Genomic DNA, 17,221 nt, shown 5'->3' on the forward strand with positions numbered 1-17,221 from the left:
CAGCCCCTGTGTAACCCACTGCCCTCCTCCCCAAGTTCCATAGCCTCCTCACCCAGACGCCCAAGAACAAGGCGAAAGGTTAAGGTCTTACTGAGGAAATGCATACAAGCGCAAGGATTACCCCAGGAACTGTGTACAATAGAAACCTCTCAGAGACAGCCCTACACAATGGGAACTGTTTGACGCAGGTCACAGCAAAAGAGCTTTCCAGCAAGTGGGAAGAAGATATAAAAGTGGGATAAATGGCATCATGAGGATACCTCACTCTCCCTGCAACAACATACCTAGAAACACCTGAGGGACAAGGACTGAACTGTGGGAAGTGGTGGTCCTAGACTAGAAGGATCTTTAGCCTTTGTATGAAAACCTGGAAAGGCCAAGGCAACTTGTGCCTGAAGAATCTGCCAGCCAGTTTATCACTCAGGGTTAGAATTTGCTAATTTATATCCTATCTAGTGCGTTAAACTCAGTTTGCGTTTTTTGTTTATTTACTAAGGTAATCTGCTTTGATCTGTTTGCTAACCCTTATAATCACTTAAAATCTTTCTTGTGTAGTTAATAAATTTGTTTTTGATTATTCTGAAACCAGTTTGTTGAGTTCATAACTGGGGGTGGGAGGGAAGCAAAAAGCTGTGCATATCTTCCTCCACATTGGGGGGGGGGCAGATTTCATGAGCACACACTGTACAGATTTCTGTGCAGTACAAGACAATACAATTTTAGATTTACGTTCCGAAGGGGGCATGCACTTGAGTGTTGATCAATTCCTGAGCTGAGTCTTCCCATGCAGAGCTGATCTCATTGTCAGGGGACCCAGATTGGCAGAACCGGCGGGCTCAGTGGCATCAGGTGGCACCCCAGAGGGGGAGGGTGGCAACCCGTCACACACTAAATATCAGACGTTCACAACTTTCAGTCACTACCAGCTTGAGCGATATTTGAACTAGTAATCAAGAGGCACATACATACGTATATCTGTATCATAGGGCAGCCCCTTCCTGGGACAACCTCCAGCTGTAGGGCTGCTGCTGAACAAGTGCACCTGCATTAGTTTCCCTCCTTCAGAGTCCTCACTAATTCCACACCAGGCTCTTTCTGCTCCTTACCACTCCTCTTTCGGTTCAGTTTATTACACAAATCTATTGCAAAAAAGTCCATAACAAAAGTCCCAAAACAGTCTTTTTCTCAGAGCCAATGTATACAGTCTTTAAAATCCACATCTTCTAGTCTCTATATGCCCCACATAGCACACTCCGGCAGCATCCACCACACCTGAGCTCTTCATTTGTACTCTCCTGCTGGAATGCAATCCAATTTTTCCTAGTTGGAAACCCCACAACTTCTGTGCTGGGAGTTCACCCTCTCCTGGCTCCAACTCTCCACAGAGATTCAAATGGTAAGCCTCTGCGCTGGCTTTAAGCTCTCTCCAGCCTTCAGCTTTGGCTCCCCGTCATAAAGTAAGTCAGCAGATGACTCTTGCTGCTGCTCTCTGGCCTTCAGCCTCTGAGCCCTGGCTCTCCGGCTTGGGGTGGTCAACTGGCAAACCCCTCTTCCTGATCTCCTGCCTTCAGCCTTTCCCCAGGACCCACCTACAGCTTATTTCCAGTCTCTGGCAGCTCTCACCTGCCAATCTCACTCTCAAGCAGCTCTGATCTGCCTTTTTCATGACTGACTCAGGCCTGGTCTACCTTATAATTTACATTGACCTAGCTACTTCACTATTGGGTGTAAAAAATGTATTTCAGCAAGTGACATAATTAAGCTGACCTAACCTCTAGTGTAGATGTAGCTAAGTCAAAGGAAGCATTCTTCTGTTGACCTAGATATCACCCTTCCGGTGATGTAGGAAGAATCTATGCTGTTGTGCTGCTATAGCACTTGTAATGTAGACACTGCTTCAGTCCATATTCTAAGAAGGTTCTGACTGATCAGGTCTGTCCTGGCTCTAGGGCCCAGGAGCCCTCTTTTAAGCCGAGTTGGGGGTTAGCTGATAAGTCACAGGCACACTGGCTTCTTCCCTCTTAAAGGGCTAGTATCACCCTCTAACAATTTCATCATCATTTTATTCATCTATTTTGGAAGGTAACAGGTTTCAGTACTATGATCCATACACACTCCCAATTTTAACATTTTTTCCCCTAAACTTATTACACTCAAGTCTAATTTATCAATCTGTGTCTATTGCCCCTTTCTGTCCTCCTCTCTTTATTTCTTGACTTCACTATCTTTTCCACTTTAACAACTACGTTCTTCAGGTCCTTTTCCATCTTTCATCTTCACAATTTCCCCCAGAGGTTCAGAACACATTCTGTAGATCAGCAGCAATGTAACAATGGAATCAAATTTAAGAAACAAAAGTTTAGAACTAGTCTTGACACTATGATGCTGCTTTGGAAGAGGATTAGTTCTCAGCTGCAGAGCAGACTGAAGCAAAAGTCAGCCAGCCTGAAGTATACATGTAATCCTAATATGCATACTTTCTCCAGAGGCAAACCCAATGTCTTGTAAAGTATGCATGTGGGGCAAACGGTGCACTATAAACCCTTTATTAGTACAGGATGGTGGGAATCCATTAGACCATATTAGTGCTAGAGAAAGGTTCAAGAGGAGTTGTTTTTTTACTTGAAAGATCTACATAATCAAAGCTGATATTAGATAAAATATTGCATTAGTGAATTGTTTTTAATGTCACAGCATTAAAAGGATGTAATCAAAATGTGCGTTGATTGATACTGAAGTCCAATCAATTTAAAAATTACATAGAATTAAGTCATTTTGTTATTAATCATGTGTGAACTTGTTAATTATGTGTATAATGTAGTAGTAAACATTTACATTGTGTATACGCCTGTAGCTAAATAACCTATCAAACAAGGAAGAAGCCTTATGGAATGTAATGAAGAAATTTAACAGAAAAGTGCTAATTTCAAAGCAAGTGATCAGTTTGGGGGGGGGGGGGGGCGGCATGGATCAGCCTTCACATTGCACTCCCCAACAGTAGCCAGCCCAAGCCAAGGAAGCCAATGATCCAACCAGCAGACCAAATTCAGTGATGAATCCTGGTCACGTGCGCCACCTGAGGCATGTTGCGCATGCGCTAAGAAGATTGTGTGTGATGATCGGAGGTCAAAACACTCAAAATGCCTTCCTTACTCTCCATCAGGGAGGATAAAAATGAATGACTTTTTTTTAATTTAAATCGGATTTTTTGATAAAATGCTTTTTGAGAAAAAAACCTATCTAAAGATGGTTTTAATTAAGACACATTATAGCTCAAAGATGTGTCATCATGGAATAGGGATTATAAATTCTAATTCTATAGTATGAGACAATATATTCATGTAATGTTTAAGAAATTTTTTGTTAATGAGTTCCAATAGTTCATGGATTAGGAACCCAATCTTATGGAGTTCCAGGGGCTTCTGTATAGATTATTTAGGTTAATCTTTCTATCTACCCAACGGGACTCAGTGCTCAGTGTAGAAGATACCATCAGAGAGGCTTAGTTTTGCAGTTCTCAAACTGTAGATTTGTGACTCCAGAGATAACACGCTTTTTAACATCAAAAATGTGTATATATGAGAAATAACAGACCTCATTCCTATTGTCCCTCTGCAAATTTGTGTACACAGAGTCAATCCCTTACCTCTCTCTAAAGTGCAAAGTTTCAAAACATCCAATGAATAGAAGATAGTTGGGGGGTGGAATAGATCTGGACAGGGAGAAGATGTCTGCAGATAAATGTGAGAAGGGAGGGAGAGGCAGTAGAAACAAAAGTGAAACTGTTTAAGCAGCATATTCCAGACGTCTTGAGGTCTTTCTGAGTGTAGCCTTCATTGATTTGAGATCTACCATACCATTCTCTCACTAGAATGGAAAACCCATAATGGCAGCAGGCCGTAAGAGACCCAGCTTGGGAATATTTTAATGAACTTCCTCTACTTATGGGTAAGAAAAGGCATGCATGCAAAATGCAAACAGTGCAACAAAGAAATGCAAGGCCTAGTTGCCCCAATGAAACAATATCATGAGAAGTGTTCCTTCTCAGGAGGAAGTTGTGTTGAAGATGATGAAAGGAACATGCCTGAACATTCAGGATCTTCAGATTGGTAACAACCAACAAGAATGCACTTTTATGTAGAAATCCATAATTAAATCGAGTCTTCTTGACCAGTGATTTAACTCATGATTTAAATCAAATCCACCCTGCTCTCCAACATCATAGGAAAAGCCCATGTGGATAGCGACACTCGTTTTCTGAAGAAGCTCTAAGTATGGATTCAAGGAAAGATCCTGGATCTCTGGACTCTTACAGGGAAGTGTACCAGATGCTAAGCAGAGGTCCCCAGAGACAGACTTTTGGGAAACTGGCAGGTTATTACATCACTGCCAACATTTGGCATTACAAACTGTGGCTCACCTGTACATATATTTTTACCTGCTTTAACCTCTCAATAACTGTTATTTCCTTTTCTTAGCTAATAAATGTTTAGTTAGTTTAGTATGGAATTGGCTACCAGCATTCTCTTTGGTGTAAGATCTAGAGTAGTAAGTGACTGGTCTCTGGGAACTGGGAGCAACCTGATGTGGTGTGATTTTTGGTTTAAGTGACCTTTTATCATAAAAGTCCAGTTTGTCTGGGTGGCAAGATAGACTGGAGAGTCTAAGGGGTCTGTGTGTGACTCCATGGTAAGACTGGTATTGTGATCCAGAAGATCACATTTGTCACTGGCATGGTGAAACGGAAGTATAGAACACACCACCAGCTTGGGGTGTCTGTCCTGTTTTCTGACAGTCTGCCCTGAGATAGGCACACTCAAACGTGAGCCACTCCAGACAGTGTGACAATTTATAAAAAAGTGATCTCTGCCTACTACAGGTCACCACAAGCAGATGACTGAGGCCTCAAACACAAAATTTCTAGCCAATTCTGGTCAGAACACGGTTAAATTATGTGTCTCAGAAGTACAGGTTTGTAGAAACTATTTTCAAACAGAAATTTTTATTTGTGAAATTTTATTCTATTTAGATTTAACATTTTTATGTTTAAATTACACAGTTATACTGCTAAAACTCTTTTAGCTTTGCAATGCATGAAATACACTTCAGCATAATTTTCAGTTGCATGGGGATATGCACAAAAAAGTTACCTAAAAAACTTAGGCAAGCTCAAGAGTGACTCAGCAAAAAGTTGTCATCTTGGCAAGTTTTACCAATAACTACTGTTTGAGCAGAGAATTTACAACAATTCTAATTTTAAACAAAGTAATGTGACAAACCAGTTTCCTTTTCTTTTGCTTCCTGACATCTGGCTCTTTTCTATTGTTTTCAAAAGCTGCCAGTATCCTGAGTTATGCATACAGAATTAATTGTTGTAATAACTTACCCTGTGAAGAGTCACTGTGTGTTGTTCCCATATAGCTGTTTCTTCCATTGTTGTGCTCTGATTAAAAAAAAAAAAAAAAAAGTAAAGTTAGATTTTCGTGTCAATATATAGACGTTCTTATGAGCTGGGCAGTACCTCAACTGTAAATTGACAAATTTATATTCATAGTTAGCTACTCATTGGGAGTATTAAAGCTGAGGAAAAACAGATTTTTAATATAAAGACAGGAAACAGCTCAACGGAACTTCCTGTGTTTCTAACTGAAACATTCGGAAAAGGACTCCCCATTATATTCATCTCATACTAGTTGCATGACAATTTTCAATGCTTATACAATTACTAAGTTAGTACTATTGTGCATCTAGCAGCTGTGCAATTTTTGCTTATGTTAACTGCACTTTCCCCAACACAGAAGTTTGCCTTTTCAGAACCAAAATGAAAAATACAGAAAGAAATTACATCCAACTTCAAACACTGTGTTTAGTAAACCCTTCCTTCCACTCAAATTCAAACACTTTATCATCAGAGAATCCTAACAGATCTAATAGATGGCCCCCATTTGGTTTTACCTTATCACAGAGAAAACCTAAGTGTCACTTCCTATTTTCTTGGGTTATTTCAATAAGAATTTGAGTACCAAATGAACATAGCAGTACTACTCTTTCAAGGAGGTTCTGAACTGCCTTGATTCCCAATTTGCAGGATTAGGCCCCAAAAGGAGATTTTAATTTAATTTTTAAAATAATTTCATTGTTTATTCTTTGCGCCAGTAATGTTAGGGAGATGTTATAAACTATATTTAAATTTCTTTTAAAATCACCAAGCTTTGATCAGAAATACAATGAAAACATTGAGAGAAGTGTAAGGTCTGTGGAGTTGAACAAAAGGATGAAATTCCAAATGTTTCCAACCCTTGGAATTATAATTAAGTTTAATAGAAAACGTACAAACGTTTGTTATGTAGGTTCTCATTTGTTCAATGAGCAGTAGTGAGTGATGCTGGTCTAATGCCCAGTTTTAGTTCTGCTATAATCAAACGTTGATTTATTAGCTTCTGATAATACTTCATGTTTTGTTAGTATTCCACCATTTATTTCTTTGTTCTAATTATACCCATATATATTACCATTAATCAGGAATGCCTAGCTATGGAGTATAGTACATGAGCTATTGTACTGTACCGTGCATATAGGTCACATTTAACTGACTCTGCAGTTCAATGTATGCTAATCTTCTTTTATCTGAACACTAGCACTGCAAAACAAAACAAGGACCTATGTAAGGGAACAAGATTAGAGAGTAGCAATATGAAAACATTTACAAGCCCTGCATTTTTGCCTTGGAAATAAAGACTTGCAAGTCTACGGAGAGTGCCACAAGAAGTAGACATTGATGGGAGAAAAAAGCAGCCAGTAAGGACCAGGGAGGGGCTTTGGAGAAAGAGCAGGAAAGTCAGTAGGCAATATATGAGAGCGGCACCTATCCTGCTGAAAAACTGTCTTTATTTTCAAAGGGAGCGTCCAGTCAGTCTAGAACCTTTTATAGGCAAACAAATCAGACATCTATTTAACAAAAGTGAATAAAAATAGGTGAACACACTCAAAACAAATGTCAATAAAAACAGGTCTAAAACCAGAAATAAAACCTGTCTTAACTTGGCAGCCACCACAAAAATCCTAACAACACTGCAGTTAACTGTACCACACCATGTCAAATACTAAGCATCAGTGCAGCGATATATACAAATGGCTACATGAAAATAATATCCAATACCATGCACTACTTTTGAGAACTTTATCCTAACACCAGACACAGAGCGTGTATACTTATCCCCTCATTCAATACCTTAAAAACTTACATCAGAGTATTACGGGTATATAAAATACTTTATAGGTAAACACTAAGGTCCTTGCCTGGCCCTAAGGAGCTTACTTCACACTTGACACTAAAATGCCTTGTTTTCCTTTTTTCCTAGTGCACATTCTGTTTCCTAAAGTGAACTGATTTTTCTTAGAGTAGAATGTATTTTACTAAACTGCAACTTCCTTTCTATTCCATACTATGCAACTGATTTGAATTAGAAAGATTATGGCTTTTTAACTCGTTCCCATAACAAAAGTATGGCATTTAATAGTATAATTATGCCAAACACTTAAAAAATACCGAATACATTATCATGAATATAGCACTAGTGAGAGATTGTTTACATACTAAAAGGAAGTTACCTTTGCAACAAAAGAAAATCCATCTGTTTGTTAAGCAAGTAATACAATAAGCAAATGTTACTTGCTATTTTCATTTCTCAATGGTCTTATTCGGCTAGCTTAAAAATCTTGGTTTTCGCAAAAAAGTTCTTTAGCCTGAATACTCGTGCCAAACGAATGAAGAATTGTCTGTGCCAGTAATTTTAAGCTTTCTTCATCCAATTTTGTTGAAAAACAACAACCCATTCATTTATATTATGATTTGTTAATATTTCTGGTTGACTGCTGTCTTTGTGGGCCTTAACATTGGAGTCAACAGCAGGAGATGAGGAAACTGCTGAAGTGCCTTATAAAGTGGAACATGAGTGTTGTAAACAGAACACACAACTCAAAATGTTACATAACTTCTTATAGTAGTCAAGTACTTGTCTGGGTTTTAAAACATATATGTTTCATGTTTTCTGAATAATGGCAGCCTGATTTCTACTGTTTAGTGGTGCATCTAATCCCTTATGGTAATTAGAAATTAAACTCCAGTATTTCACTTCAGGTTACAATCTATAATGTTACAAGAATCAGGCAAATAAAACTGTGTAGCTATAAATCACCATACACTTGGGTAAAGATACCATAATGAACTAAGCCAAAAAAGTATGCTCAAGATTAAGACAATTCAATCAGAATGCAACACCATCTTATTGAATGACAAAACTGACATGGACAGAAGCATATGCAATATTAGACACTGAAGTTAATCCCAGGCACTATCAGCTGGTTTGCTGTGTCCTTACTTGACTACCTGGGTCATCAGCAATATTACTGAGTTGGAAGAACTTTTTGTCCCAGCTCTTCTGACTAAACTTTAGAATCACTGCTACCCATTACGTTACATCACCTCAGACTGACAAAAAAATTTCCATCAATTTAAGAATAAATAAAAAAAAGGAGACTAGACATTAAGAAATATTATGTTCAATATTCAACAGATTTGTGTAGTTAATCTTCATTCATTTCATTTGAGAACAATTTCTAATCCCTTTCCTACTATATATGTAGAGCCCTATCAATTTCATGGCCGTGAAAAACGTGTCCCGGACTGTGAAATCTGATCTCTCCCATGCTGCTGAGAGGACCCCAGCTGGAGGCTCCTAGCTGCGAGTTCCAGTGGGACTGGAGAGGAACAGGACTTGTCCTTCCCCTGCATGGCTGCTCTTGGGGGTGGGAGGGATCAGACCCATCTCTGGGTACCTTTTGGGTTGGGACCTCCACAGTTACAACACCATGAAATTTCAGACGTAAACATCTGAAAACGTGAAATTGACCAATTCTAAAACCCTCTGGCCATGAAATTGATCAAAATGGACCATGAATTTGGTAGGGCCAGATTATATAATATTGCCCTAGCAAATTCATGGTATGCATGCATGCATGCAGTTGAACAAATGAAGTAGTTTGAATGACCAACATATCAAAATAGTTTCATAATTACCTGCTGAATCTTAACTTCCGTACTTGAGGTAGTTATAACTGTGTGCAAAAACTAGACTATTATCCAAACACGCTTTTCCCCCCAATCACCTTTAAAGAGAAGTGACAAAGTCAGCTTCTGATGAAACAACATAGGTGATGAATACAAAAATCACCACCAAAAAAAAAAAAAAAGAAAAAGAAAAAGAAAAAAAGAAAAACCAGTTGAAAAAAAATTACACTAGAACTAGATTTTTCCCCCCCAATGAGAAAAGTTGTTTGAGAAAAGATTAAAAAGTTATGGCTTTATAAAATCTTGACGTGGCATCTTTCACATTAAGAATGAGCAGTTTTATAGTAAGAATACTTAGTAGTTACATACCAGTTCTACATACTTAAATACTCCAGCAAAACATAAAAATTAATCTTGTTGCATTTTCAAGTTGAAAACCAGTTGTTTTAGGAGTTTGGGGGAAAGTTTAGGTACGCTCGGAAATATTGCTTCTGAGAGGATTGAGCATGTGATGCTGAAGATTGTGACGACATACCTGGAGGACAGGATCAGTGAGTCTTCTGCTGCTTGTGAGGAGGTTTGTAGGGTTGCTGGAAGAAGTGCGGACTTCTGAACCGTTGTTCAGGTGGCGGACAGAAGAATTTTCCTTTGGATGCAGATGTGTAGATACCCAGAGAACATGGAGTGGCTCTGGAATCTTTGAGAGAGTGGAGGAAAATGTCGGTCTTCTGATTGAACAGGTGAGACTCATCAAATGGGAGGTCCACTCTGATACGCTGTAGCTCCTTGTGGAAATCAGATGAATGCAGCCATGATTTCCTCCACATGACAACTCTCGTGGCCATTGAGCATGAAGTTTCCCCGACCAGCTTGCTCTCCAAGATAGCCTGAAAACTGGCAAAATCTTGCTGGGAAAGCTTGTCTGTAAAGTCCTCCAATTTGCTGTAACTCAGAAAGTCATATTTAGCCAATACCACCTGGTAGTTAGAAAACCAAAACTGGACCACGAGAAAACCTTGTGCTCCAGAAAATCCAGTCGCTTCCACTGCTTGTCTGCCGGAATTGAGCATGGGCGTTTCTGCTTGGCCCCTCTGTCACTGTCTGTATCATGAGGGAACTAGGTGCAGGGTGAGAGAACAGAAACTCAGACTCCTTCGCTGGTATATATAGTACCTCTTCTCTTCCCCCTTGGAGTGGATGCACAAGTGGCTGGGGTGTGCCAAACAGTTTGAGCTGGTTGAAGAATGACATCATTGACTGGTAGAGCAACACTGGTCAGTACCGAGGCATGCAGTATGTCAAGAACCTGATGCTGTTTGCCCTGTACTTCCTCCAGTGGAACACGGAGGTCCTCAGCCACCTTGCATGAGAGGTCCTGGAACTGACAAATGTCATCCAACAGCGATGGGACCAAGAACACAGCCAAGAACCAAGAACACAGCAGCATCTATTCTGGTGGTACCATCAAAGCTGGACTAAGTGGCTCATCCTCCAAAACTGGTTGTGAATGCCTATTTGGGGATGCCCAAAGCGGGCGGAGGGATGAATCCTCTCTTGCTGAACGGGAAGGCTCTGAAGCTGGATATTAAGGCCAGGATCCGCAGTACAGCCAACAAGACTGATCCGGCAGATGCTGTGGAGGGCTCCACAGAGTGGGATACCAGTGGCACCTCTGTTGGGGAAAGGGAGGGTACTGCCACTGAGTTGGCGGAATAGGAGGGTAGTCACATCAGCGGTACGGCAGAAGCAGCCCCTGTGCTCCATTCAAGTCCTCCAATGATGCTAAGTCAGAGCCCAGTTCCAATGACCGGAACCATATGAACCATAGGAGAGTGGGTGGAAGCCCGATTCAAGTGAGGTACATCCAGGGTAGGAGAGCATGGGGATCTCATTTCCCCCAGAGCAAAAAAGTTCACAGGGCCTGAGCACAGACTCCAACCTCCTTAGCACCACACGCTCCAAAGGCAGAACTGGAGGGCTACTACGGAACCAATGCTTCCCTTGACTTAGGGGGTGACAACTTGGAAGGCATACAACGCTCAGTGAACAGCACTGGTGGATCCACCAGTCTGAGAGACCTCTTATGAGCCTTGGAATGTGCTGCTCGTCCATCGCTGGAACTCATGGAAGACCCATTGTTCTTCTTCGGCCTGGAGAAAGACTTACTGCCATGTTTATGTGCATGCTTCCTTATCTCATGACTAGACCCTGGCATGGGGTCCACAATACTGGTACTGGTGGAACTGGACTCCATCTCTGTGGTCAGAGGCATAGTCCTGGGTTTCTCAGGCCAATGTATGGAAGGATCCCCAGCCTCAATCTGACTGTAGTCTCATGGCAACCGCCATGAGGTACTTCTTGAGGCGGAGAGCCTGAACTTCCCGGGTACAGCTTGGGAAGGAGAGACAGATACTGCACCTGGATAAAATGTGGGCTTCTCCCAAGTAGTAAGGACAGCACTGGTGCTCATAACTGACCGAGAATGAACGTGGGCAGGAGGCACAGATCTTGAACACAGGCGTCTTTGGCATAATCCAGTATCCAGGAATGGGTGCTGGGGGAGGACCTCAGAAAACAGTGTTCCCAAAGTCTCTTAATTTCTAAAACTATTACTAAACACTAAAACTACAATAAAAACAACAAAAAGAATTATGTACAACTCTAAAAACAGGTGCCGTTTTCCCCCCCCAAAGTGCATCAGAAACAAGAGGACACTAGCAGCTCCAACTCAGACTACATGGAAGTGAGAAGGAACTGAGTGCGCAGTTGGTCTGCTCCACCCTTTATCTTTGGACGAAACCATGAGGCAGAGCAAGGGCGCAAGTGTGAACCAACAGACTCTGCTACTTCCAAATTCTCCAGCTCTGGATGCATTGTGCATGTGTACAACCCTCAGCGGAATTCAGGGACCATCATTCACAAAAGAACTGAAGTTTGCTCCAGTCTATGGCTGGGGAAACTTAGCTGAGGCCAAACAGCCTATGGAGAGTATGTGGGCAGAGAGTGAGACACTATCACCACACAGTCCAGAGACTATATTCTCTGAACTCATATACATTTTGTTTTACTATAACTCATCAGCCTAATCTGGATACAGTAGAAAATGACTTTGCTCTGAATCTTTCAGCAACCATGCAGAGGAATCTTACTCCATTGCATGAGTGGTAATCACATCAAGTTGCTGCACTATGTGTTAAAATATTTTTTCTTATGCTCATTTCATCCATTTTGTACATACTGCTTAGCCTCTAATCCAAGTTCCTGGCCTCCCATCCTTTACCTTTTGCTAATTACTAGGTATTTTGTGAAACCCAATCTTCTTGGCTATGGCTATAAAGACAGGTTTCAGAGTAGCAGCCGTGTTAGTCTGTATTCGCAAAAAGAAAAGGAGTACTGGGGCACCTTAGAGACTAACCAACTTATTTGAGCATAAGCTTTCGTGAACTACAGCTCACTTCATCGGATGCATTCAGTGGAAAATACAGTGAGGAGATTTATATACACACAGAACATGCAAAAATGGGTGTTATCATACACACTGTAAGGAGAGTGATCACGTAAGACGAGCTATTACCAGCAGGAAAGCGGGGGGGAGGAAAACCTTTTGTAGTGATAATCAAGGTGAGCCATTTCCAGCAGTTAACAGGAACCTCTGAGGAACAGTGGGGGCGGGGGGGAATAAACATGGGGAAAAACTAAACTAGACAAGCCATTTACAACACACACTTTGCTTCTCTACAAAAGAAAAAGGACACTAAACTATCTAAACTACTACATGCCACAGCAATGGTTCCCTTAACCCACCCAGCAATATTGTCAATCTATCCAACTATACTGTTAGCCCAGCAGAAGAATCTGTCCTATCTCGGGGCCTCTCCTTCTGCCCCTCCACCCCTACGAACATGATACAGTTCTGTTGTGACCTAGAATCCTATTTTTGACGTCTCTGACTCAAGGAATATTTCCAACACACCTCTGAACAACATACTAATCCACAGAGACCTCCCTACCAACACTACAAAAAGAAGGATTCTAGGTGGACTCCTCCTGAAGGTCGAAACAACAGACTGGACTTCTACATAGAGTACTTCCGCCGACGTGCACTGGCTGAAATTGTGGAAAAGCAGCATCACTTGCCCCATAACCTCACCCATGCAGAACACAATGTCATCCACAGCCTCAGAAACAACTCTGACATCATAATCAAAAAGGCTGACAAAGGAGGTGCTGTTGTCATCATGAATAGGTCGGAATATGAACAAGAGGCTGCTAGGCAGCTCTCCTACATCGCTTTCTACAAGCCATTACCCTCTGATCCCACTGAGGGTTACCAAAAGAAACTACAGCATTTGCTCAAGAAACTCCCTGAAAAAGCACAAGAACAAATCCGCACAGACACACCCCTGGAACCCAGACCAGGGGTATTCTATCTGCTACCCAAGATCCATAAAACTGGAAATCCTGGACGCCCCATCATCTCAGGCATTGGCACTCTGACAGCAGGATTGTCTGGCTATGTAGACTCCTTCCTCAGGCCCTACGCTACCAGCACTCCCAGCTACCTTCGAGACACCACTGACTTCCTGAAGAAACTACAATCCATCGGTGATCTTCCTGAAAACACCATCCTGGCCACTATGGATATAGAAGCCCTCTACACCAACATTCCACACAAAGATGGACTACAAGCCGTCAGGAACAGTATCCCCAATAATGTCACGACAAACCTGGTGGCTGGACTTTGTGACTGTCCACAAATGTGAAATAGTTGTGGGTGAGGACAAAATGAATACCTTCAAATCAGCGGCACTGCTATGGGTACCCGCATGGCCCCACAGTACGCCAACATTTTTATGGCTGACTTAGAACAACGCTTCCTCAGCTCTCGTACCCTAATGCCCCTACTCTACTTGCGCTACATTGATGACATCTTCATCATCTGGACCCACGGAAAAGAAGCCCTTGAGGAATTCCACCCTGATTTCAACAATTTCCATCCCACCATCAACCTCAGCCTGGTCCAGTCCACACAAGAGATCCACTTCCTGGACACTACGGTGCTAATAAGCGATGGTCACATAACCACCACCTTATATCAGAAACCTACTGACCGCTATTCCTACGTACATGCCTCCAGCTTTCACCCAGACCACACCACACAATCCATGGTCTACAGCCAAGCTCTACGATACAACCGCATTTCCTCCAACCCCTCAGACAGAGACAAACACCTACAAGATCTCTATCAAGCATTCTTACAACTACAATACCCACCTGCTGAAGCAAACTGACAGAGCCAGAAGAGTACCCAGCAGTCACCTACTACAGGACAGGCCTAAAAAAGAAAATAACAGAACGCCACTAGCCGTCACCTTCAGCCTCCAACTAAAACCTCTCCAACGCATCATCAAGGATCTACAACCTTCCTGAAGAACGACCCTCACTCTCACAAATCTTGGGAGACAGGCCAGTCCTTGCCTACAGACAGCCCCCCAACCTGAAGCAAATCATAGAATCATAGAATATCAGGGTTGGAAGGGACCCCAGAAGGTCATCTAGTCCAACCCCCTGCTCAAAGCAGGACCAATTCCCAGTTAAATCATCCCAGCCAGGGCTTTGTCAAGCCTGACCTTAAAAACCTCTAAGGAAGGAGATTCCACCACCTCCCTAGGTGACGCATTCCAGTGTTTCACCACCCTCTTAGTGAAAAAGTTTTTCCTAATATCCAATCTAAACCTCCCCCACTGCAACTTGAGACCGTTACTCCTCGTTCTGTCATCTGCTACCATTGAGAACAGTCTAGAGCCATCCTCTTTGGAACCCCCTTTCAGGTAGTTGAAAGCAGCTATCAAATCCCCCATCATTCTTCTCTTCTGCAGGCTAAACAATCCCAGCTCCCTCAGCCTCTCCTCATAACTCATGTGTTCCAGTCCCCTAATCATTTTTGTTGCCCTTCGCTGGACTCTCTCCAATTTATCCACATCCTTCTTGAAGTGTGGGGCCCAAAACTGGACACAGTACTCCAGATGAGGCCTCACCAATGTCGAATAGAGGGGAACGATCACGTCCCTCGATCTGCTCGCTATGCCCCTACTTATACATCCCAAAATGCCATTGGCCTTCTTGGCAACAAGGGCACACTGCTGACTCATATCCAGCTTCTTGTCCACTGTCACCCCTAGGTCCTTTTCCGCAGAACTGCTGCCTAGCCATTCGGTCCCTAGTCTGTAGCTGTGCATTGGGTTCTTCCGTCCTAAGTGCAGGACCCTGCACTTATCCTTATTGAACCTCATCAGATTTCTTTTGGCCCAATCCTCCAATTTGTCTAGGTCCTTCTGTATCCTATCCCTCCCCTCCAGCGTATCTACCACTCCTCCCAGTTTAGTATCATCCGCAAATTTGCTGAGAGTGCAATCCACACCATCCTCCAGATCATTTATGAAGATATTGAACAAAACCGGCCCCAGGACCGACCCTTGGGGTACTCCACTTGATACCGGCTGCCAACTAGATATGGAGCCATTGATCACTACCCGTTGAGCCCGACAATCTAGCCAGCTTTCTACCCACCTTGTAGTGCATTCATCCAGCCCATACTTCCTTAACTTGCTGACAAGAATACTGTGGGAGACCGTGTCAAAAGCTTTGCTAAAGTCAAGAAACAATACATCCACTGCTTTCCCTTCATCCACAGAACCAGTAATCTCATCATAAAAGGCGATTAGATTAGTCAGGCATGACCTTCCCTTGGTGAATCCATGCTGGCTGTTCCTGATCACTTTCCTCTCATGCAAGTGCTTCAGGATTGATTCTTTCAAATACTCACCAGCAACCACACACCACACAACAGAACCACTTACCCAGGAACCTATCCTTGCAACAAAGCCCATTGCCAACTGTGTCCACATATCTATTCAGGGGACACCATCATAGGGCCTAATCACATCAGCCACACTATCAGAGGCTCATTCACCTGCACATCCACTAATGTGATATATGCATCATGTGCCAGCAATGCCCCTCTGCCATGTACATTGGTGAAACTGGACAGTCTCTACGTAAAAGAATAAATGCACACAAATCAGATGTCAAGAATTATAACATTCATAAACCAGTTGGAGAACACTTCAATCTCTCTGGTCACTTGATTACAGACCTAAAGGTCACAATATTACAACAAAAAGACTTCAAAAACAGACTCCAACGAGAGACTGCTGCACTGGAATTAATTTGCAAACTGGATACAATTAACTTAGGCTTGAATAGAGACTGGGAGTGGATGTGTCATTATACAAAGTAAAACTATTTCCCCATGTTTATTCCCCAACCCCCACTGTTCCTCAGACGTTCCTGTTAACTGCTGGAAATGGCCCACCTTGATTATCACTACAAAAGGTTTTCTTCAGCATTTTAAAACAGATGAGTTCTTATTTTAAAGCTATGGGAAGAAATCAATTAAAATTTTCTAACTTTGGAATGTATAATATCATAGAGGACTTCAGATATTTCTCACTGACCACCAGACTTCAAAAATTCATCCTATTTTATTCTTTCAAATGACTAAAGTAAATCATATTGTATTGACCAAAACTTCTAAATACTAATGTAAAACTGTGGCCATGATTTCATTTAATGGTCATATGTTTCATACAGGTCTTAAACTAAATCCAAAAAGTCAGTTTAGGACATAGCTTCAGTTACCGATCTCAGGGTAGGTCTATACTACGAAATTAGGTTGAATTTATAGACGTCAATTTTTTAGAAAGCGATTTTATAGTCGATTGTGTGTGTTCCCACTGAGCGCATTAAGTCGGCGGAGTGCGCCCACAGTACCAAGGCTAGCGTCGACTTTTGGCGCGTTGCACTGTGGGTAGCTATCCCACAGTTCCCGCAGTCTCTGCCGCCCATTGGAATTCTGGGTTAAGCTCCCAATGCCTGATGGGGCAAAAACATTGTTGTGGGTGGTTTTGGGTACATATCGTCAGTCACGCCTCCCTCCATGAAAGCAAGGGCAAACAATCGTTTTGCGCCTTTTTTCTGTGCGGGCGCCATACTGCTTTCAGCAGATGGTGCAGTAGGTCTGCAAACCATCGTCAAACAACCGCTTCTGCTGCCACTCTGCTCTCCTAATGCTATAAATCCACCTCTCAA

General features: G+C 42.2%; 1 protein-coding gene across 9 annotated transcripts in view; it reads right to left on the reverse strand.

The window, feature by feature from the left end:
* The window catches only part of TJP1 (tight junction protein 1), a gene marked incomplete at its 5' end in the record, with an annotated part of 307,681 nt that overhangs the window by 94,229 nt on the left and 196,231 nt on the right, over positions 1-17,221 (reverse strand). For all 9 annotated transcript variants that reach the window (XM_084642446.1, XM_084642444.1, XM_084642443.1 and 6 more), the window contains one exon: positions 5,387-5,443. In XM_084642446.1, the coding sequence (XP_084498572.1) occupies positions 5,387-5,443 (57 nt within the window). The remainder of the gene's footprint in view (positions 1-5,386; positions 5,444-17,221) is intronic.

This window comes from Lepidochelys olivacea (assembly GCF_965140295.1).
Source record: "Lepidochelys olivacea isolate rLepOli2 genome assembly, chromosome: 10".
In the NCBI taxonomy this organism is placed as follows: Eukaryota; Metazoa; Chordata; order Testudines; family Cheloniidae; genus Lepidochelys; species Lepidochelys olivacea.